The 21,933-nt window shown below is 46.4% G+C and overlaps 1 protein-coding gene across 2 annotated transcripts in view; it reads right to left on the bottom strand.

Moving 5' to 3' along the window:
* Positions 1-1,099: 1,099 nt before the first annotated feature.
* The window catches only part of PLEKHO2 (pleckstrin homology domain containing O2), a 41,433-nt gene continuing 20,599 nt past the window's right edge, over positions 1,100-21,933 (bottom strand). For both annotated transcript variants that reach the window (XM_084640467.1, XM_084640468.1), the window contains 3 exons: positions 13,837-13,941; positions 9,592-9,690; positions 1,100-6,154 (listed from right to left, as the gene is read on the bottom strand). In XM_084640467.1, the coding sequence (XP_084496593.1) occupies positions 4,907-6,154; positions 9,592-9,690; positions 13,837-13,941 (1,452 nt within the window). In that variant the 3' untranslated portion in view covers positions 1,100-4,906. The remainder of the gene's footprint in view (positions 6,155-9,591; positions 9,691-13,836; positions 13,942-21,933) is intronic.

Raw genomic sequence — 21,933 nt, 5'->3', positions numbered from 1 at the left:
GCAAAAAGTCTGAAACATTTTATTCAGCTCTACTTCTGACCATAAATCTCCGCATTTACATGGGAGCAGAAGCAAAAGGGGGAATGTTTCGTATGTCAATACTACATTATGGTCTAAATGCGTTTAAAATCATTAATACGTGCTCCACATACTTCATTTAATCTAGATATTTAATTTTACCAACATTAGTGTTCTAGAAAATCTGTGATGCAGTTAAAGGCCACTTCTTAGAGTGGCTGGAAGGAAGTAATTAAATCTTGTTTAAAGTAAGTTGTATATCCGGGATCGATCGGCTTTCTTTTATCAGTACTCCAAAAACAGCACTTAAGCAAACTGGTGCTTGGACATTCTCCGATAAAAGGTGACCTGCAATATTCCTCCGTCCCTGCGAGGGATCACAGAAGCGATTCTATTCACTTTTATAACTGGATAAAGCAAAGGGCGAGTAAGTGACTTTCCCAAAGAAACCCAGATACTCAGTGGCGGTCTGGGGTATAGAAACTCGAAGCCCTGGCTTCCTAGCCTCTGCTGCAACCACTAGGCAACACTGCCCTTAAATCAGACACTTGCAATCTGCTTGAGGAACTTCCCCAGTTTTAGGACCTGCTCCTGTTCCCATAAGTCAGCTCTAACACTCTCAGGGGGGGCTCAGTTGTGAGCTGAGTTATACACCGGTGCGGGAGAGGAAGGGGTGGGAGGTTCCCCCCCACAACTAGTCTGTGTGTTTGTGTGGGGAGAGGAAGGAAAGTTGTTGCTGCAGGGGTGCTACTACCCCTCCAGCTACTACCCCTCCTCCACAGCTGGGGGAGAAGCGTGCGCCTGCATCCCAGCCAGAGCAGCCATGGCAGTAGTAAGCTGCCCTCGGCACAGGGCTATCAGTGCCGCAGTTTGATTCCTGGCCTGCTCCTGGGGCAGTGCATGATTGTTCCGCCCCTTCCTTGGGATTTGTGGGTAGCCCATGAGCTAGCCCAAAGACTAGGCTGGACACAGTCTGCACAACCCTCTATGGCTGTGATAGAACGTATCCGAGCAAAGACTTAATACTCTCTCCCGATGCCTGCTCTTCCTTCTTGTTCCGAACAAACTGCTCTGAAGCCGAGTGTGCTTAAAAAGGAGTTTTATTGCCAAATCTCAAAGCTCTTTACACGCAGAAGGCAGCGTTGCCTTTCCACTAGCCATGACAGCTGATTTTCAGATACAATCGTTCACTGCCACTCACTAGCACATTCACTTCCTTCCTGTCGGAACCATGCAGCTCTGGCAGTCCTTGTACAAATCTGAAATTGAGTCATGCTCCATCTCGACACGCCCACAACGTCTTCAGATGTGAGAAAGCAAGCTTAGTGCAGCTGGGGATTTTGAGTGACGAAAAGCTAGGTGCTCACTGGTGGTAGGTAAAATGAAGACTGGAATTGTCCTACTAGATCAGCGTAATGGGTCTTCTACTCCAGAACCTGGCTGGGACAATGGCTAGTACTTGCTGTTTAAGAGGAAGGTGCAAGAAACCCAGAAGACAGCTCTGGAATAACCTGCCATCCCCATTGGGCAGAGATTGGCTTATGCCCTGAACAAGAATAACATGTGCGAAAACTTAAATGGTCTAAACAAACCATGAAGCTTTGTTTATATATAAAAGCCCAGTCGACCCAAAATTCTAGGTGGGTTAATCACTTTTAGAATGAAACTGCTAAACCTATACAAAAGGCTATTTTTCCGTAATTAACACAACATTTTCAGCCATGGAGACACTGGGTGTTAAAAAGAGAGTTCACTTAATTTATAGTTATTTACAAGACATAGTACATGAAGGTAAGTGACGTTAGTACATACAGTATTTAGCTCTCCCATCTCCTAACAGATTCAGGTGTCTTCTGCTAGGAATCCTATTGGGGTTTCAGTAAAATATCAGACATTAGAATATTCAGTATGATTTAAAAAATACAGTAAATATAAGCACATCCTCTAGATTCTTGCTGCAATAGATAAGGAGATCTGGGACTCTTCGTCAGCACTACAGTAGGTAGATATTTAATAGGCACATTGTGATGACAAAATATTTGTAAGAGCGAAAGCATCCATGTATATCGGAGATGAGTCTGAGCTGGATCCAGACCTTCCCCAGTGTTCAAAGGTATTCAAATCCAGGGGTTTGGTTTGGTCCTAATAGGGATAAGGGACAACTTTAGCACTGGGATTTGAATCTGCATCCAAATGTTGACCATGGCCAGATCATGGTTCTGGTCTGGGCACATCCCTATTACATATACATCTCTGTTAGCCATCTATTTTATCCTTTTGTTATACAATTTTTATCTCACAAATGCCTCCCGCTCGCTGAAGGCTGACGTCCCAAGACATTCTGTACTCACCAGGTTTGTACAGCTCATGTTCACATCGCACAGTGTTCGGTAAACAAAAGTGCACATGCAGAAAAAGACATATTAGAAGCTGGTAGGCACTGAATAGACTAGGTCTGTATTGTTAGCCCTTGTCTTATAAGTACATCTCATAAGAAAACAAGATACCTCAGTTCACATTGACTCTACAGCAGTAAATTATGCAGAACCAGAGTTCATCCTTGGCCTGCATCGAGGGGACTATGCTCTGGACTGCATATATTTGGAAATCCGGTGTCTAAAAGCAGGGCTGTTTTGGCACCTGAAACTCAAGCAAATTCTACTATGCAGAAACTTTATGGGTGACAGAATTCCTATGACTGGCTTGAGAATGAGGCAGCTTAAAACAAGGCTGTTCTAATCACTCGATTTGGAAGTGTCTGGTTGAGTGACTACGTAGCTCTTATCTAGGATGTTCCCATTTTTCAGTTCCTGAAATGCCTTAGGTCAGGGCTGGGCCGGACATGTCAAGGAGTACTCATCAGCTGAATTAGGAAGGGGGAGGAGGGAGGGAACTGTAGTTTGAGTTTTACTTTGGCTGCTGCTATGGTAGATGTTTGCAGCATGGGGTACCATGGAGCCTCAGTGAGCTACTGGAGAAGGAACCTGAGATAAAGAAGGCGTATAGCATGATCCTGGCTTAGTACTTGGAAGGGGCAGATGGCACAAGCTACTGGGTAGTGTAGATACTTTTCAATGAGAACTGCCAAGCTGAACTCTCTTCTGGCTCAGAAATTCTTTGTATTCTGCTGGGCCTTAGCTATTCAACATCCACCTGCCTTCCCTGGAGCTCCATAAGATCAGCTTAGAAAAATCCAATCCTTCCTCTGCTGCACAAACCTAGATAAAGCCAAGAGGAGGTGGTGGCCCTTAGAATCCCTGGGTAGTTGATGTGGTGCCATTGAGAGTGAATATTTTAGGGCAAAACTCTGAAAGAAGGATACAAGGGATGCACCTGCACCCTGTGATGACCTGGCTTGGTTGGGTAAATGAGCATCGCTGAACTTGGACTGGTTCACATCCACACGTGTTGTCTGAGGGTGCAAAGGGTGCTTACACTTTTAATCTTTGTCATGCAAGACGTAGTTTTGTAATCATTTTGTCACCATGACTATTCTCATTTCATCACGTTTCTCTCATTGGATGCTTAGGAAGATGCGACTTCCCTAAGGAAGGACCAAGGAGGACCAAGAAATTAGGGCATTTTGCCATTGCCTTCCATGGGAACCAGACTGGGCCCTTATTTAGTAATGCCTTCTTCATTTCAGTGTACTAAGTTCAGCCACCTACCCACCAAGATTTAAACTGCAAAATGCATTTCCCTGTTAAAATGATATGATTAGACATTCCAGCAAAACCAGTTGTCATGACGCACATGTCATCAGTCAACCTCCCAGGACAATGCTGCTCGACACACAGCAGGGGGAGAGTCTACTTTCAGAACAACCAGCCAACCGCTCCCATGAGCCTCCAAACAACTGACTGTTTACGTCTACAAATACAGGAGACTCTAGTTACCAGGTCAATGTATTGCTTCAAAATGAACATTTCGGGCTGCTTCAGCAAGAAGCAGTATTTCAGACGAAGCAGCACTGTCTAGGAGAAAGAGCACAGAGTTAGGGGTAGGATTGCTAAATTCTGTCCCGGGCTCTGAAATGAACTCCTTCTGTCGGCAAATCACTTCACATCCCTGCCTGTTTCCCCACAGGAAAAACTAATACTTGCTTGGCAATGGTAGTTTGAGGCTCAATGAATACTTGTACCGTTCTTAGAACAGTGCTCTGGTCTAGAGCTGAAAACAATTGCTTACCATCACCAGTTTGCCAGTTTTGTACGAATTTCTAAGACAATTTTTGAACTGCCGACATGTTCAGTGAGTATCTTTGGAAACTGTTAACCATTTGTTCCAGAATATGATTGGGCCAGGTAGTCAAAACTTGTCAGCAAGTGAACAAACTGAGCAAAATTTAGGGACGTTTGCGGCCAGATTCCCAGTGGAATGATTTCATTGGCAAAACTCTCTGGGTGCCAGTACAAACTGAGTAATTCCATGTCTTACGTGCCAGTTTATACATGCACACATGAATTTTTTGCTGGAATATCCATGCCCTCCTTTGAAAAACTGACCTTTAGTCTGATTACCAGTGTTGTGGTGGTGGGTTTTTTTGTTTGTTTGTTGGTTGGTTTTTGTTTTTTTTTAAGGGCCTAATCCAAAGCCCATTGGTGTTTTTTCTGCTGACGTCAATGAGCTTTGGATCAAGACCTTAAAGAATATTCACATTTTTGCAACTGATACTCGATGTCCTCTAACTTCCTATTGTGATCAGGGATGGGAATATGGCATAAAGACAGAACAAAAAGAAAATTATAACTGAAATGCCCTGCTCTGAATGCTTGGTTTGTGCATAGCAAAACATAACCTTATTTAACACTGGCCAAGCAATGGTATAAGTCGTAAATAGCAAATATTTAGCTTGACTGTAAGAAAGAAGTGTCGTCTTAAGTACATCTCAGGGAGCACTTCTCCTATAAAGAGTTACTAGATCCTTCGGCTTTTCTTTCGGTTTCTCTGTCAGTTCCTTATTCAGTTCTCCTAACCCTTTAATTTCTTGTAGGACTTGTGTTGCTTGCCGGAGCTGTTCTACAGCCTCATTAAGCAATGTCTCTGCATTTACGGGGGGCCCATTCCCCTCCTGTGCTTGTTCTAACTCTCTGCCTAAAACCTTTTGCAGAAGTTTTTCTGTCTTTTCCCTTTCGCAAGCCACTTTCTCCTCCATTTTAGCCAGGCAGGATTGGGGCTCCTTGCGGAAGCCTTGACCCAGAAGTTCTTTTTCTGCATTTTTCGATTCATTCAGCAGTCCTCCTACGGATACACAGCGAGTTCTGAGAGGTGAGGAATTTGCTATGGACTGTGGTAAAAGTGTTTTCTCTTTACTAGGAACCTCTGTACTTTCCTGCTTTGCTTCGGTAACTAAGGAAGTCTTTATTTGTTCCTGTATTGTTTGTGGCTCCTCTTTCTCAGCAGCAGCTCTCTCACTTCCTTCTTCAAGCTCTACTTTTTGGGGAGTGGATTCTGTCACTTCCCCGTCTTCCATTTCATCCCTGAGGGGCTTGGAATCATGGGGCTCCTCGCCTTCTGAACTCTTCGCCTCTAAATTGCTTGGGGTGGAATCCACACTTGCTGTCAATTTTTCTGATAAAATCTTATGAGGAAGTGGAGGTTTCACAGTAGCTTTTGTGACCACCTCTGTGAGGTTTTCTTTACTGCCACCCTTGGATGGTTCCAAACCTTCTGTGCTTTCAGGGTGAGGGGCTGGTTCATCCCACCTGACCCCTTTCAGCTTGTCCGATAAGATTTTAGGAGGAGGAATCGGAGGCTTTGCCGTGCTGCTGTTGCTGACCTCCATGAGGTTCTCTTCCTTGTCCCCTGCTGAAGCTTTGGGTTCTTCACCCTCCTCACCTTGACTGACCGAACCCTCATCCTTGTCGTTCAGATCGTCCTTTGACGGCGTACTCTCGTTCAACTTCTTTGCTGGAGGCAACGGAGGCTTTTTAGGCTCTTGATCAGCAACGCTGTTAACTGCACTCTGCTTCTCTGACACGACACTGGGTTTTGTAGGAGGCATAGGTGGCTTTGGAGTTTCCTTTGGAGGAGGGATGTTCTCATTATCGCTCACAGTCAAGGTGACGTCTGGAGGGCCATTATCCACTATATCCAGATCCAGCCTCAAGATTCCATCCGATGTAGACTTGGCGACCTGAGAAATGTAATATGAGAGAGCTTTATTTAGACTGTGTCCTGTATCAATCCCCTGAACGATCCTGTCCTCAAAACCAGTCTTAACAAATCGTTTAAGTCAAAGAAGTGGAGGTGGGGTGACTGAGGGCTGGACTACACTCCCGCGCTACATCAGCGCAGCTATGCCACTGTAGCGTGTCTGAAGACATGCCATGCTGACGGGAGAGTGCTCTCACATCAGTATAATTTCTCCACCTCCGTGAGAGGCGGAAGCTGTGTTGGCTGGCACAGCGTGGTGCGGACACCGCGTTCAGTCAGTGTAACTTATGTTGCACCAGGTGGGGGTGGTGGCTTTTTTACACCCCTGAGGAATGAAACTTGCATCAGGTTAAGTGGCAGTGTAGACAAGTCCAGCATCTGACTACAAATCTTTCCTCCCACAAGGAGGACGGTACAGACAAACCTGTACACCTCAGCACAGCTTACACGTGTGAGACTGAGTAGTGCCTCTGTTTCTGCTCCCCTTGACGCCCCCACTTCTTACTCAATTTAACACCCTGCAGGACATTACACCAGCACCCGCTTCAGTGCGTGCGTACTTGCCGCTGCGCTATTTTGTCTCCAGTAGTGGGAGACAGTCAGGAGCGCCTCAAAGCCAATAATCCCAAGAGGTCAAGAATGTGTACTTTGGACTGCTTTGGACCATCAAAAAGCCTATCAAAAATCCTTCTTCCTTTCTAAGTTATCAACACTATGCTGTGCGGTTCTGATGTGGACAGTTTGCACGTTACAAATATTTACATGGGCAGGTGCGCTGTCTGAACTGATAAATGCAAAGAATTTCCCGGAGCAAAGAAGAGACATAATGGGTGAGGAGATATCCTTTTATTGGAACAACTTCTGTTGGAGAGAAAGAGACAAACTTTTGAGCTACACAGAGCTCTTCCATGTAAATGGTCTTAATACAGGGGTGTTAGTGGGCCACTTCACCTTGAATGGTCCCTTAAAGTACATGCTAAACTATCTGTTCTACCTTGCATTTAGCTGTGAGATTGAGTACCTTTTCCAGACCTGAGGAAGAACTCTGTGTAGCTTGAAGGCTTGTCTCTCTCACCAACAGAAGTTCGTCCAATTAAAAATGGCTTCCCCCGCCTTGTCCCACTAATATCTTGGGACCAACACGGCTACCACGCTGCATACAACCTAGAGCAATGGAGGCAGATCATCTGGTTCTATCCTCTTGTAGGAATAGCTGTTGAAGTAGCCTAGCATATTTTATCCCCTTACTACCCAAGTCATCCCCCCCAAGAGTGTTTCCCAGAATTCCTATTGCTGCTGTCCTTACATAACTTGTTGCATTTTCTTAGATTGATAAAATGTACAGGTCTGTTAGTTCATGTATCGAATCCTTCAGTCCAGGGCACTAATGTAACATCATTTTGCGCTTGGCTGCTTCCTCTCCCCTCCTGACATCATCTGTCTCGGCTGGGTTGGGCCTCAGCCAGCTAGTCCTTCATGTCACAAGCTCCAGGCAAACTGCTCAACCACAGCTGCCGGATCAGAAGGGATGGCCATGCAGAGCTGCATTATCTCCATACTGAAGCCCAAACTTCCTAAGTCTCCTATCCACCCCAGAGGCAGAAATGAGGAGAGAGTCCCTGTTTGAGGGAGCCCTGGGGACAGACAATGCCCAAATGCATCTAGGCTCAGACTCCCTCCAGAACAGGGAGGCTGGCTATAGCCTTCCTCCCACTTGAGCCCTTTTAAGAGACCTCCTCACCTGGGTGAAGTACCCCTGTACTGCCTGACCCTCTCAATATGTGTCCCAGGTCTCCTGTGTGAAGCTAGCCCAGAGTATCTCCCTTCAGGATTGTGTGACCAGCAATTAAAATATCCAGTTAACGGGGGGGGGGGGGGGAGTAATTACTACAGTATTCACGTCCCTACAACTTATGCTCAAATAAATTTGTTAGCCTCTAAGGTGCAACAAGTCCTCCTTTTCTTTTTCCGGATACAAACTAACACGGCTGCTACTCTACAACTGTCTGGTCACCCTCTTTACTGTGTCCTTTCCATAAGGTGACAGGAACTGAACATGGCTTTCAAGATGAAGCGTCACTATTTCACAGTGGAGAACTGAGTTGTGTCCCCTTCCTCGGGGTCTGCAGCCCAAGACTCTCCTATTCCCGTTCAGCAGTGCTGCAGCATACAGGTCTTCACCCCGCACTAAGTCCCGATCCTGATCGGTATCTTGCTGTACATGACTTCTCAGAGCCAATGACTCTGATCAGACTTCTGGTTCAGACTCCTTACATTACATTTCTTGGGAGTGAAATGCGTAAACTGCTTTTTCACCAGCTACTTCACTAGGGATGTTGTTGCTCTCCTCCTCCTTACCAGCACTGTAGGGTGCATTTTCTCTTCCACGCAGCGTCTGTATAGTCATCCCTAATACTAATCTTTGTGGCATGTCAGTACCCAGGGCCTCCATCCAAATAACATCCACTTACACGTACCCTCTGTCCCCAATGTCCACAGAAGACCTTTATTACCCTATAAATGGCAAATTGTCCCCTTCAAGGTGAGGGCACTTGCAATAACAGAGCTGAGATTTCAGGCCCAGTTTACAAGGAATTAGGGGAATAACATCAGTGTATAAAATTCCCGGAGAGTATTTGTGCCTCTGAGATCTTTTTGAGGAGAAGGGAGGGACTGTCTGGCTCTCCAGTGATTATTTCTCTGAAGAAAGATTCTCTTGTGAATGTTGCAGGATTTCTGTGCGCTAGACTAAAAAGCTCTGGAGCATGTCGTCTGCACTATGATCACTTGAGAGTTGCGCAGGTGAGAGTCGGCAAACTGTGACGTTTGCAGAAAGAGGTTTAGCCTTAAACCCGTTCGTTAGTTTAATCCTCTTCTAAAGTATCAGTACTATTACAATGTAGAAACTCCCCCAGAAACAGGAATCTAATATTTATTAGGCGTGGGTGTTTTTGTTTTAAATGCTAGCTACAGGAAAGCTACTGGGAACAGAATACAGGCTGCTCTATAAACCTGTCTTAGAAAACCCAGTTATAACCCGTTCTCAGTGCTTTGGGTTGTTTATGTAATTGAGCAGTAATGGCACGTGCCGAACAACGAAGCAGCTCACGAACTATAGAAAGACTCATAAATATATCGCCACCTGTTGCAGCAGCTGCCAACCTGAAGGATGCAAAAATCTTAAACTGCTGCAGTCCACCATCCTATAAAAACTTGCTTTCCCTTACTCCTGTTACCGGCTGGTTTTACAAGTAAGGGGTCAGCTAGAAGCTTGTGTTTTGTGTGTTGCATGTAATCAGCATGAACAATACACCCAGAAATAGTTCTCTGATGCTGGCTTGGGACTTTTACCAGATGGAGATTGCATACAGGTGATTTCACTGCGCTGCAGCATGCAAACCCAAAGTGCATTCTTACCTCTTTCAGATGAATTCTGGTGGGTGGTCTGCGCCCATGACCCACTTTCACTCTGTCTCGAGTCACATGTTCCAGGGAAAGGCTCTGATCTACCTTCACCTTTAAATGGGAGGAGGAAAGGAGAACATCACGGACTTATCAATCCATGCCTAAAACCATCTCCTTGGAGGTCTTTTTCTGTCATTTCTGGTAAGGGTGCATTTGTAGCCAGGATGGCTTTTGAATATGTCGCCATTACAATCAGGTTCTCAGATTTCTAGGCTTATTGAAATCAAACGGTTAACGTTTGTTTTCTGTGTGGTTTTTATTGCTCACCAGCATCATTATATTGCCTTAAAACCTGCACTCCTTTTCAGAAGCATTTAGAATAGAGCTCAATGATGCACTCTTATTTATAGCCATATGTATCAGACACTTGAGCGCTGAAAGAGTTGCCAAAAGCTTCTCTTTTAGCAGGAAAGTTACGCAACTCTTTCTTGGGTGGATGTTTGTAGAACGGGCTCCTTCACCCTCTTAGCCCCTGCCGTACATATGCAGACAATCTGCAGGGTCTGTTCATGGAAAGCTAAAAGGTGGGGGAAGACTTAAACACCATCCTCCATTCCTTACCGCGGGCTGCCAGCAGTGTGAACTTGCACATCTACAAAACGGTGCTGGACGTGGCTGCAACGTCTCTTTAGTATTTTCAAAGCAAACCCAGATCTGGCAGAACCGCATTCAGAACCTTAGCCGGGGCCCTTGGAATGCGATGCTAGCTCCAGATTCTCCGCTTGGTTTGCAACATGCACATTCATGATGGCTCAGTGTCAGAGCGGAACAGACTTCATCCACAAGATGCTGAGCTAGTTCTGCAACCCCCCAGGTGAAACTGAGAGCATCTGACTTGGCCCATCCAACTTTCTGAGGTTTGCCAATCCTAGGTACCTGCAGGGCAGGAAAAGGAGGGCACAGGAGACTTTTGTTGTCCTGCACCCAGGCTGGGCTTGGAACGTGGCAAGGAGATTAGTTTTACTACATCTAAGAGGTGAAGGCACGTTAATAATCCTGACCTGACTGTGAACTGTATCTGCAGGCCTTGTTAACAGACCTTTCTTTGTACAGCTTTAATGATCTCAGGAAGCTGAACAGAAGATGTGAGCAGTGACCTGGATTAATTGCAACAGTGGCTCAATTAACACGTTTACTTACTGGAATCAGATTTAAAATTCATTGCGTCGCACATGGAAAATGAGAGCCAATGCTAAGTCCTGTTACTATTCTGGCTCTATGCCTATCACTCCTGCCTCCCCCACCCCTCCAGCTATCTCGCGAAGGGGGCATGCTGGGGTGTTGCCACAGCGTACCACACTCGAGTGATCCCAGCTGGCATAATGGTCCTAAGCTGATATAGTTCAGAGTGTCTCTGAGGCTGCTCTAAACTACGCTGGTCACAGAGCTGACCTCAGGAACGGGGAGCCATGAAGGTCTCCTTTGCATCCCCCAAGCCACACCCAGCGCTTATTGGCCACAGCCAGGGGTTCAGTCCTCAGTGTCTGAAAGCACAGGGGGAAGCTCCAATAGGGGCTTTAGAAATGCCAACTGATTGCATGCATCTCTTTCCAGTTACCTGGCTCAGCTCCCCAGAGAGAAAAAAAGTTCTCTGGAGTAGAAAGACTGACCAGGCCTATGGAGTCAATTTAAAAAAAAAAAAAAAATTGGGAGGGATTAAAAACAAAATGGGCCAAGTCCTTAGCTGGTGTAAGTCGGCATAGCCCCATTGATTTTAGTGGAGCACAGCTGACTTGTGCCAGCGGAGGACTGGGCCCGCTGGTTTTCGACAGGGCCTGTGCACACAGATGTTGAAGCAGTTAGTGAGCAGCACTTCCCTCCCCACAGGTCCTGTGGCTGGGGGTGATCATCTGAGCTCCCTCTTCGATACTCTGCGCTAGGGAGTGCGGCATTCATCGCACGTCGTCATCACCGGGGCGGGAGAGAGAGAGAGACCTCCACTTCGGAAAGACAGCACAGCACAAGCGCCGGTCTCCCCCAGCAACCAGGGAGCCAGAGGCAGGTTGCTACAGCAAAGACTGCCCAGCATTACGCTACATTACATCACCTCTCCTGCTCATCGGTAACATGAGAGCGAGCTTGAATGCTGAGTTCGCTGCTGCTCAGATTTATAATGTAGCCCTCGCTTGTCTGCTGCTCCCAGTAGGTCCAGTTACTTACAAATGCTGCTTTTTACGTGGAAGGATGAATGAGCAATGCCTGCCCTAAAAACACCTGACACTGAACGTGATTTGGTAATGCCAGGAGGGTGCTTCTCTGGGCCACCTCCAGTTACTGCGAGGTGCCTCCCGTGAATAAAAATAGAGAGTCTGGATCTTTTAAATGTAAATGTTTTCTCATCAAAATGGCACACTACAATTGGAGTCCAATTCTCCATCCCTTACTCCAATTTCCCATTGACTTCATTGCCTGAATAAGAGGCCCAGGATGGAGCCCGACGAGTGCATTCTACAACTCCACGTCTGTAATGCATGCTTGATGAAGGCATGTGGTGTTTTTTAATCCCTTGCCTTTGTCTCAAAGATTTTTACACAACACTCCAGTTTCCACTTCCCTAAAGACTGTTTCTCACTAATCAGATCTTGTTGGTTTCTTAGTCTCCAAGTTCCCCCTACTCATTTCTTCAGGGTGGCTTCATTCCCTTCGTGGTGGCTTCTCCTTAGCTTGGTGGAGTTTACGAACTTCCTTCCAACTACTGCATAGTAGATACTGCCCTTCCTGGTAAGGGATTGAGGTTAGCTCCATGTCAAACCCTACGCTGTGTAATTTTAGTCCTTCCTTTGCCCGAATGTCTGGATTTGGGGGTAGTTTCAGAGTCGTGTGTGGGGGGGCAGCTCCTTGCAACCTCTCCGCCACAGCCGCAGGTAGCTCTTGGCGACGTCTTGCCGGATGGTAGCGCTAACAGCCCATGTAGTAACTTTCCACTAGACGTCTCTCCAGGCAGCATGAAAAGCTGGTGGACTCTGTGTCACATTACACGCGTGTCCAGATTTAAAGGTGCAGTAACCAGGCTGTGTGCTGCAGGGAGCCACGGGGCTGAGAGGAAGGAAAGTCCTTCCATGGGGCAGAGCAGCTGCTTGGCAAATTCTGAGCTGCAGCAGCTCTCGTGCCCAAGTTCCTTCCACAGGGATGGACACAGATTCCAGTGGATTAACTTAGAGCCTGATCCAAAGCCCTCTGGAGTCATTACAATGTCTCCCACTGACTTCAGTGGGCTCTGGACCAGGCTCTTAGTTGCTTTTGCAGCTCAGGCCAACCCCATTGTGTCAGCAATTTCCTCTACTCCCCCCTCTTGTCCTCCTGGAGAGTCCCAGCGTTACAGTGGAGGCAGGGGGCAAATGACATGTATGGTGAATGCCCAGCTTAGTTGGTGGTGGATTCTATACATGTTATCCCATAGAGGCTTCTATAAAATGCTGCTGAAACGACCATGTTCTGCATTCACAGGTATGTTGTTAGAGAGGAAAAGACGTGGCATTGTTCTCCCTCTTTCAAGGGGCAAATTCTGGGGAAGTCTAGAGAGACTCTAGCTTGATTTCACACAGACCCACACATACCTACACCTTCCAGGCCCCTCCGCATGTACATGTTGCCAAATCAGAGTTTAACCCATTTAACAACCTAATATACCCCTATCACTCTCCACACACTGCTCTTCTGAATTTGGCTCACTGAGTCTTAGGTAGTCTGTGTAACACACATACCACAGGGCCAGAAGAGAGGGGGAAAAGCAACAACGTAGCAGCTGGTTCACACCATCTCATGTCCTGCTGCTAAACTTCTTACATGCTCTGGCTCCGCTGCCATGACTAAACCTTGCCTACACATTGGTAAGCGGTGTAACTCAACGTAAGGGAGCGTAACTCACTTCTCCTTATGCCACCTCTGAATCTGGCCACAAGAGTTTTTTTTCTTTTTTGCTTTAACCTTTGTTGCTGCTTAGTATTTAGGAGGCCCGAGCAAAGGAAGGAAGGGGGAGAAAGGCAAACGTGACACCTGCCCACTAGGTCAAGAGTGTTGTTATAATCTAAACCTGCTAACAGCAGTATTGGACTCCAGGTGCACAATTTGGACCTGGAGCTGGAACGCCCATGAAGCTAGGAGGTGCGGGAGGCAGGGGATGTCAGTGCCCCTCTACACGGTAGTGAATGAAGGTTGACACACAAACACATACAGCTTGAAACCCATTTGTCTTACCTCATCAAGTATTTTATTTTTGGCTCTGCTGATCCCTTCATTCAGGGCTTTCATCCATGATTCTTTCTCTTCTGCGTTCTGACCCTGAAATTTGATATCATGGACCTGCAAGATGAGAGACGTAGAGAGATGTTTTCATCTTAACGTTACATGCCAAGGACAGAGAAGTAGCCTATACATCATTAGTGTGTTAAATTCAATCTCCAGCTGAGCCCGTGTTTAAACTAGACATTCCTTTGCACTTTGGCAATGGCTTCACTCCACAGCCGCAATCAACAAACCTTTGTTATGCTGGATGGTTTGTTGCTATAGTTTTTATTTTTGCAACTAGCAATTAAATTAATAAAGCAAGTGACAGTTTCTTCCTCCCACAAAGAGTGATGAAATGTTCCTGGAGCAACAGATGGCTGTTACTTAGGGAATAGATGGACTGTGTATAGGGGACGTGCCCAAATGGGCAACTCATGTTGTGGTGTTAGGTGCAATAAGATGCTGTATCTCCAACTCCCCCCCCACCCACACACACACACACAGTGTGAAATCTGTGAGGAACAACCTCTGCTTGCTCTTGCATAGTGCTGCTGCATAGGACTGGGGCAGGATTCTGGGACTCTGCACAGGGGTACGTGCAGCCTGGCTCTGCAGAGCACAGACAGGCTTGCAGGGCGGTGGGGAGTGCTCACCCGAATCACAAGATGTGAAGGTTCAGAGGGATAAACTGGCAGAGCCACATGGATCCACCTGCCATAATTTCTCCCCTTTCCACCCTGACAGAGCAGGGGCTCAGCAGCTCTGAGACTGTAGTACCAGATACAGACATGAGCCACTGCTATGGCCGGACAGAGGCTGTGCTGAAGCCTGGAGAGGAGCAGGAGATCCCCAGCACAGAACCCGTTCCTTCAGACTGTGCAGGGGGGCCATGGACTCCCATGATGCAACTGTTCTGCTCACCACCAGCTGAGCCTATAGTGCATCATGGGAGATGTAGTTTGACCCAGGAGCCCAATCTATAGAAAAGAATGAGTGCACAAGGCACATAAAACTACAACTTCCATTCTGTACCATGGCAGCATTTAAAATATTTCAATTTTTGATTTTTCACTGAAAGGTCAAACTTTTCTGTGGAAAATTTCAATTAAAACTACTCTTTTTACCACTTTAATCAAAATTTTCTGCAGTGAGGGAGCCAATTTCCCAACCAGCTCTGACTAGTCCTAGGAATTCCTGGTGTTCTGCCTTGACAAACCCCAGGCAGCAGTCCCTGAAGGAAATCTTAGGTGGGATGTAATCTCTCTAGTGAATGAATAAGCAACGGAATTCCAAGAGTCTGAACTCTGTGCTTAACTGGATGGTCTCCTGATAATGTCCATGCCAGAAAGTTCAGTGTTTTGTGATCACTGCATGATAAATATTTCTCTTCTACTTATCTCTGAACCTGATTGAGACAATTCTTGGCAATAGCTATAAGTGAATGGTGTGGAAATTCTCCCAAGGCCTGTTCTGAAACAGTGCATTTGTTCAAAAGAATGGCCGTGGCCACTGGCAAATGTAACATCCTCTCATGCATCCAGATGTTGGAATGTAACTAAAATGATGACACAGTTATTCATTCCTGAAGGAATTACGCAAGTTTCTCAGTTGGGCAGCAGTGAAATGACCTAATGGGCATTCTCCATCGCTGGCTTTTACTTCTATTAGGAGCAATGGAGTGAAATTAAGAGAGGAAAAACTTAGTCTGCATACCTGGAAAAGCTTCCTGACAGGGATCCGTTAGCTAATGAAATAAGTTTCCTCAAGCATACAGAGAGGGAAATTGAGGCAGAGAGGTTAATTGACTTTGTCTAACACAGCAGAGCTGGGAACAGAACTTAGGTGCCCTGACCTCAGTCTCCCTGTTCCAAAGCCTGGGGGGTGCAAGGAAAGATGAGCAGAATTTTAACAAGGGCAAACCCCTATATTTTTCCTTAGCCTCGTTCTTGGAAATGGCTGAACTGTGTTGGCTGAAATTTTCCAGAAAAATTCAGCCTAAAGCAGACACTGGCCTAGAAAGTTTGAGCCTAAACAGTTGAAGTTTGGTCAAATTATAAGCAGCTGAAAACAGGGTCTTATAATGGGAAGAAGTGTCAGGCATCCTTAATAGGCAGGGCTACCGATCGCACTTATACTTACAGAGGCACTTACAAACGGTTTGATATTCTGAGCACCCAGCACAGATGTTAACCGGAGGGATGGGTTTTTGGCACCCTCTGAAAACCAGGTCCCTTTTTTTAGGTGACCATCAACAGGCAACCTCTGTCTAGGCAGATCACCAGGGCCAAAACGTTCAACGTCACAGGAAGGCTGACAGGCCTAGAAGCCAGGCCTCCTCCTTCCCTCTCCTGAGCGTTAACCACTCGGCCATCGTCCTTTCGCTCTGCAGCTGCCCTTCATCAGGAGGGATGGGGTGTCACTGGCTTTAGTTTCTAATTCGCCTCAGTCCCGCGCAAACCCTCTCTTTAAACGTCTATAAGTCATTAACAAGGCCATGAAGGTGACTGTTACAGGGCAGGTTTCAGAGTAGCAGCCGTGTTAGTCTGTATTTGCAAAAAGAACAGGAGTACTTGTGGCACCTTAGGAGACCCTTAGCTTCAGCATAGTAAAAAGGGAGTTAATCCTTCCTAGAATGTCCTGCTTCCTACATGGGAACCAGTGGAAAAGGTGAGGAGATGAGGCGGAGATGCTCCCAAATAGCTAGACTAAGATGTAAGGGCCTGAGCTTTATACAAACAACTCCCTGACGGGGAGGCTGAGAGCTCACGCTAACTAGGGAACCTAAGGGAAAGCAAGTCTCCAAAACGCAGTGCCAGGCTGGTTTTGTTTTAGCCCAAAAGGGCCTGTTTTTTGTGTGTGCTTAAAACCCTCTTTGTTTGGAAACAGTTTTGCTCTTAAGCGATTAGAAAAGCCTCTGAGAAAGATTTCCTTGTGCACAGCTCAGCTGTTGGGCCGCCTGGCAAAGACCTGGCAGCTTACACCGGGAGTACAGAGAACTCTGGACATGTTGTTCAAGGAAAAGATCCCCTGCTTTCAAGCTTCCTCCTCTGTGGCCACTTTATGTGCCTCATTTCTGTGTCCCTGACAAAGCCCATGGGCCTCCGAGAGTGGAGCGTGACGAAGCGTTGGTTGTGTGGCAGGGCTGAGCGAAGGCTCCAGGGACTGTTCATCGTTAAGGAGAAGCTGAGGTGTCCTTCTGGCATGTAATTGTGGGTTGCACACTTTAATGCTGACTTACAGTTACAGGCACCTACATGCAGCTATGGCAGTTCCAATACCCCACGAGGTGGGTTGGGAGATTGTGGAAGGATGCTCATCAGGCTCCAGTACGGGACTGGGAGGGGGGAGAGACTGGCTGTGTAACGTGGCACAAGTCGTGCTCTGTGCTAGTTGTCTTCTGATTTCTAAAATGGGGCTTGTGTGACAGGCCCAGCTTTGTGCTCCTGTGGGTAGCACACTGGACTAGGAGTCAGACACGGTTCTGCCATCAACTTGTTCAGGGGAGTCCTGTGACCTGTTATGTGGGAGGGCAGATTTGATGATCATAACAGTCCCTTTTTGCCTTAAAACCCATGTATTCGCAGGGGGATTAAGGCTAAATTCATTAATTGGTGACCAGAGACCAGCACAAGGGTCTTGGTCCCGCTTGAGCCCTCTTCTGGGGAGTTGAGTGATGTCTGGGCCTTGGACTGGCCCTCTGCACGCAGTGAATTTCACCCTAATATCTGTAAAGCATTTTGAGATCCTTGCATAAAAGTGGCAAGTATTTTAAAAAACTTGCAATAATTCTGCCCACCCCAAAATGCCACTAATCCTCACTACCAGCAAATTCAGGGGTGCAAAGATGATACTGTGTACGTCCCTTGGTCTTTTCTTCAAGTCATAGGCTTTCTTGTGGAAGCCCCTGTATTTCGAGGGCAGTATTTTAGCTACTTATACTCGCCTTCCATCCACTCCGTAAGTCTTGATACATGGAACAACCTTGGTTACTTAATGCAAACAGCCATGTGGAGGGAACTGACTCTATTTCCCCATCAGAAAATGGGGATAACACCGTTACCTTCCACCCAGAATGGCTGAAGGTTATATATTGGCTGAATAGGGTCAGTGCTGTGTAGGTGTTAAGTATTTTCACAGGCGCTGTGGGCTTAATGATCCCCGCACAAGTCAAGTCCCTCCCTTCTATCTCCTTATGCTGAAGATGGTCACCACTTTTGGGCTCTGTACTATGCATTCTTAGCACAGGGAAGCAGCGTTCCAGACCGTTCTGTTTTAAATCAGTGAAGTTAAAGGCTAACTATCACAGGCAGAGAGAAGAGGATGGGCTGCCCGGGGCATCTTTTCTTAAGGAAAATCCTTGCTAAGAACACCCTCACTGTGGATCTGCAGAGTCTGGGGTCTAAGCTGTGTTGTACTGTCAAGGACATACCCTTGACGGAGGAAGAGAGGTGCTGCTGATGGCCTTAAAGAGAAGCCGCAGCGAGCCATTGCTGATGTGGAGAAGCACTCTGCAATGCATGTGTTTTGAAAGTAGGGTAAGAGGAGATACAAGAGTGACCCTGGAAGACTTGGAGCCCAATTCTAACCCGCCCTTTCCCCATAAGGGTCTATAAACTAGTCTTGCTCAGGTTACCACAGACTTTGAAGTGGAACCTAGGAAAAGTAAACAGAGTTGCTTCTCTTTGTATGTTTTCTGGTATAGGTATTCCCAATCTGAATATTAAAGAAGTGCAGGAGAGACACTGAGCAGCCACAGACCATCTGGGAGTAGTTTTATAATGGCAGATATGTAACATGTGGCCTGACCTTCTGCTCAGAACCCTTGAAAGTAGAAAAATTCAGCAGCCCAACTGTACAGCCAAAGGACAATGAGCTAGATGATAAATTTGCTCTCCTGTTTCCTAAGCCAGCTGAGACTGAGTCATGACATAAACTAAGTCCTGATGTTCTAGTAAAAGCCCTTGTGGTTAAATCTGATGCAATAGTGACGTCTGCAAGCAATGAATAGGGCTATGCAATTTACTATAACTGAACTCAGAGGAGGGCACAGACCAGCCTGTTCAGGCTGAATCACTGACTTGATACAATGGGATAAAAGAGGTGCACATCCAGTTCATTCTCAGCCGTAAAATGAAGAGGCATCTCTCAATATGATCCCATGTGTCCCCTCCCACACATAGTACATCCAGTAAGCACTAAAAGGGCCTCCTAGTCACACCTGCCCGGCTTTCCATTTAGGAGAGGGAAAGGTACATGCATCCTGTCCATAGGCCCTGCAAGAAATCCTCTCCCTCCCTGTTTCTACCATGAATCCTGGTCCCCGTCAGATTATGTCTTCAGGTGAAAAGTGGAATCAGAATGGATGGTTCATGTGGGGATTTATTGTATTTCTCAGAGGCTGGATGCAGAGCAGTATCTGCGTCAAACTCAGGTAGGATCAGAAATCAGTCCATCAGACTCAAGTCCATCAGAAATCAGGTGTATGTGGCAAAGTCTTGTAACTTGTGGTGGGCTCCAAATTCAGCTACGCAGTCCCCATTGAAGTGAACTGGAGTTGAGTTCAGCAAAGTCACGGGGAATTTCCACCCATTTATGCCTGGGTTGCATTGGGAATGGAGTGACATCACCTGAAATGAGTCTTTGCTAGTTGCTTTTCTTGCTACATCCCTCACTCCTCAGCCCCCCCCCCCCCGCCCCGCCCCCACGGTGCAGGCTTTAACAACCACTGAATGCAAGTTACTGCCTTGTAGATTCCCTTTCTGAGGGACTTGCACCAGATAAATTTTACACCAGTAAATTTGGCCCAGAGATTTCCAAGGTTATTGTCCTCAGTTACAGGCTCAGTTCTGTATGACTTGCTTAATTTAACTGATGAGGGTGGATTGACTCATTTGAAGATTTCTAAACGAACAAATTATTTGCGTGCTTCCACCTTTCTTTCTCCTGGTCTCAAGTCTTCAACAAAGTGCTGTACTTACTTCTCTTGAATTATACTTTGTTTCAGTTCCGTGGGAGTAAGTAAACCAACAAAAGAGCAAGACAAGAGTAAAGACTGCATGAAAATGTCTATGCTCAAACATTCTCCCAGAATAACACAGCCTCCATCCTAGAGACTAGGCCAAATAAAGCCTGAGAGATTTTTGCAAGAGGCCATCTCTAGCAAGGCAACTGGAAGATACTGTAAGGGTGTCTCTAAAACCAGGACAAAATGCCTAGGTTTTTTCAATTGATAGATACTTCATGATATCATAGATCCATGATAGATGTTTACAGCATGCACGTGTACCTAAACACACTATGGATGGAATTGAACATCTTGGGTAATATTCCCATATTTAAACTTTTTACACCCATTTAGACCACAATCAGCAAATGTGGCCAAGAAAAGACAGCTAGGCCTGAGGAGCGCAGCGATCCAGATAACGAGGTGTGTGATTTCTAACGGCTGCACGTACAGTGGATGGCAGCAAGGCTCCCAAATGGAAAATGTTTCGTTGATAAGTATCACCGCAGCTGCCATTTCAAAACAGCAAGACAACAGTTGTGTACGTTGGCCTGCTCGAGGAAGCCTGTTCTGACATCTGCGAAAGTACGTTGTGTGTCAACACCCTCCCTAAGTTCACAGTCAAAGGGGAAAAAACCACTACAGACAGTGAACTTTTCACGTATCAAAATGGAGTTATTAACAAGTGGTCTCTCTCTGGGTCTCCATTTAAGGAGGGGCCTGGTATTATACAGGGCAGTGGACCGGGGGGCTATAGAGGGGGGCTGTCATGAGGCCTGTGCTTTGGAAAGGTGAAGTTAACCTTCAGCGGTGGGTTTTGGGAGTGGAAATCATGACCTTTACGGTAAGGTATGATATATCTGGGGTCACCTCTTGTGCCCGTATGCACGTGCGTAGTGCCGCTGAAACGTATACCGTTCCTTGCATGAGTAAGCTGAGCAGGATTTGATCCTTTACTATCTAAGCAACATACACTAGGTTCCTACTGGGCCTGTCATTTCTAAGCAGATTTATCTCCATTGACTGCAGCTGGGATTTCGGCTTAAAAGTGAATGATCCGAAGTATCTACTGGGACCCAGCAACTGGAGCTGTGGGTGCTCGGCCCTGAACAGGCTCCGCACAGCGTCTTGTGCAGTTAGGCTCTTAGGACCTAAAATATGAGATTAAGTTGCTATTCATTTTTAGTCATATTGCAAGAAACCCCACAAATAGGAGAGGAAGGCTGGTCTTGTGATGACAGCTCTGGTGTGGCACTTAGGAGCCTAGCTCTGCCACTGAGTTCCGCTGTGACCTTGGGCGAGTCACTCTATCTCCACTTCCCCTCTGCAAAATGCGTATAAAGTTACCTCCTTTCTCCTTGTCGGGGTGCAGGATCCTAGCGGAAGGGCCTCTCTCTATGGGTTTGTACAGCAGATAGTACAATTCTGCCCTGAACTCAGTTGAGACTTCTCAGCACTACTGTAATAATAAATACGAACTGAAACCTGGGTGTGCGCAAAAAACACTGCAGTGACTAAATAGTCCTCATTCAGGTAAAATATGCAGAGCTGAGATGCTGACACCTTTGGCTGCAGAAACCCTTGTAGAAATGAATTTGTTTTGATCAATCCCCTTGCCCTCAGCCTGTCAGATCTGAACTAGGAAGACACACAGGAATACAGTGACATGTTCTCCATCTTAGGCCAAAGAAAACCAACAACAAAACAAATCAAAAGAAAAACCAGAAGTGAGAGATTGCAGTGCAACAAAGATACTGGAACGCATTATCAAGTCATCAATTTGTAAGCACTTAGAGCAGCGTTTTTCAAAGTTTGGGTCGCAACCCAGTACTGGGTGGCGGCATGTCAGGTACTGGGTCGCTCTGGGCAGCACCGCCGAGCGGGACGTTAAGTCTCATCGGTGGTGCTGCTCAGCTAAGAGCAAACCCTTCATCCCCGACCCCACCCCAGAGCCTGCAACCCCAGCCCATAAAATAACTGGGTTATACCGGATCACAAACTGAATATGTGTGAACAATGTGATGCACTTGCAAAAAAGGCTAATTTAATTGTGGAGTGTATTA

This window comes from Lepidochelys olivacea, assembly GCF_965140295.1.
Source record: "Lepidochelys olivacea isolate rLepOli2 genome assembly, chromosome: 10".
Classification (NCBI taxonomy): Eukaryota; Metazoa; Chordata; order Testudines; family Cheloniidae; genus Lepidochelys; species Lepidochelys olivacea.
The sequence above is the reverse complement of the archived record's forward strand: the minus strand, read 5'-3'. Positions and strand labels throughout refer to the sequence as shown.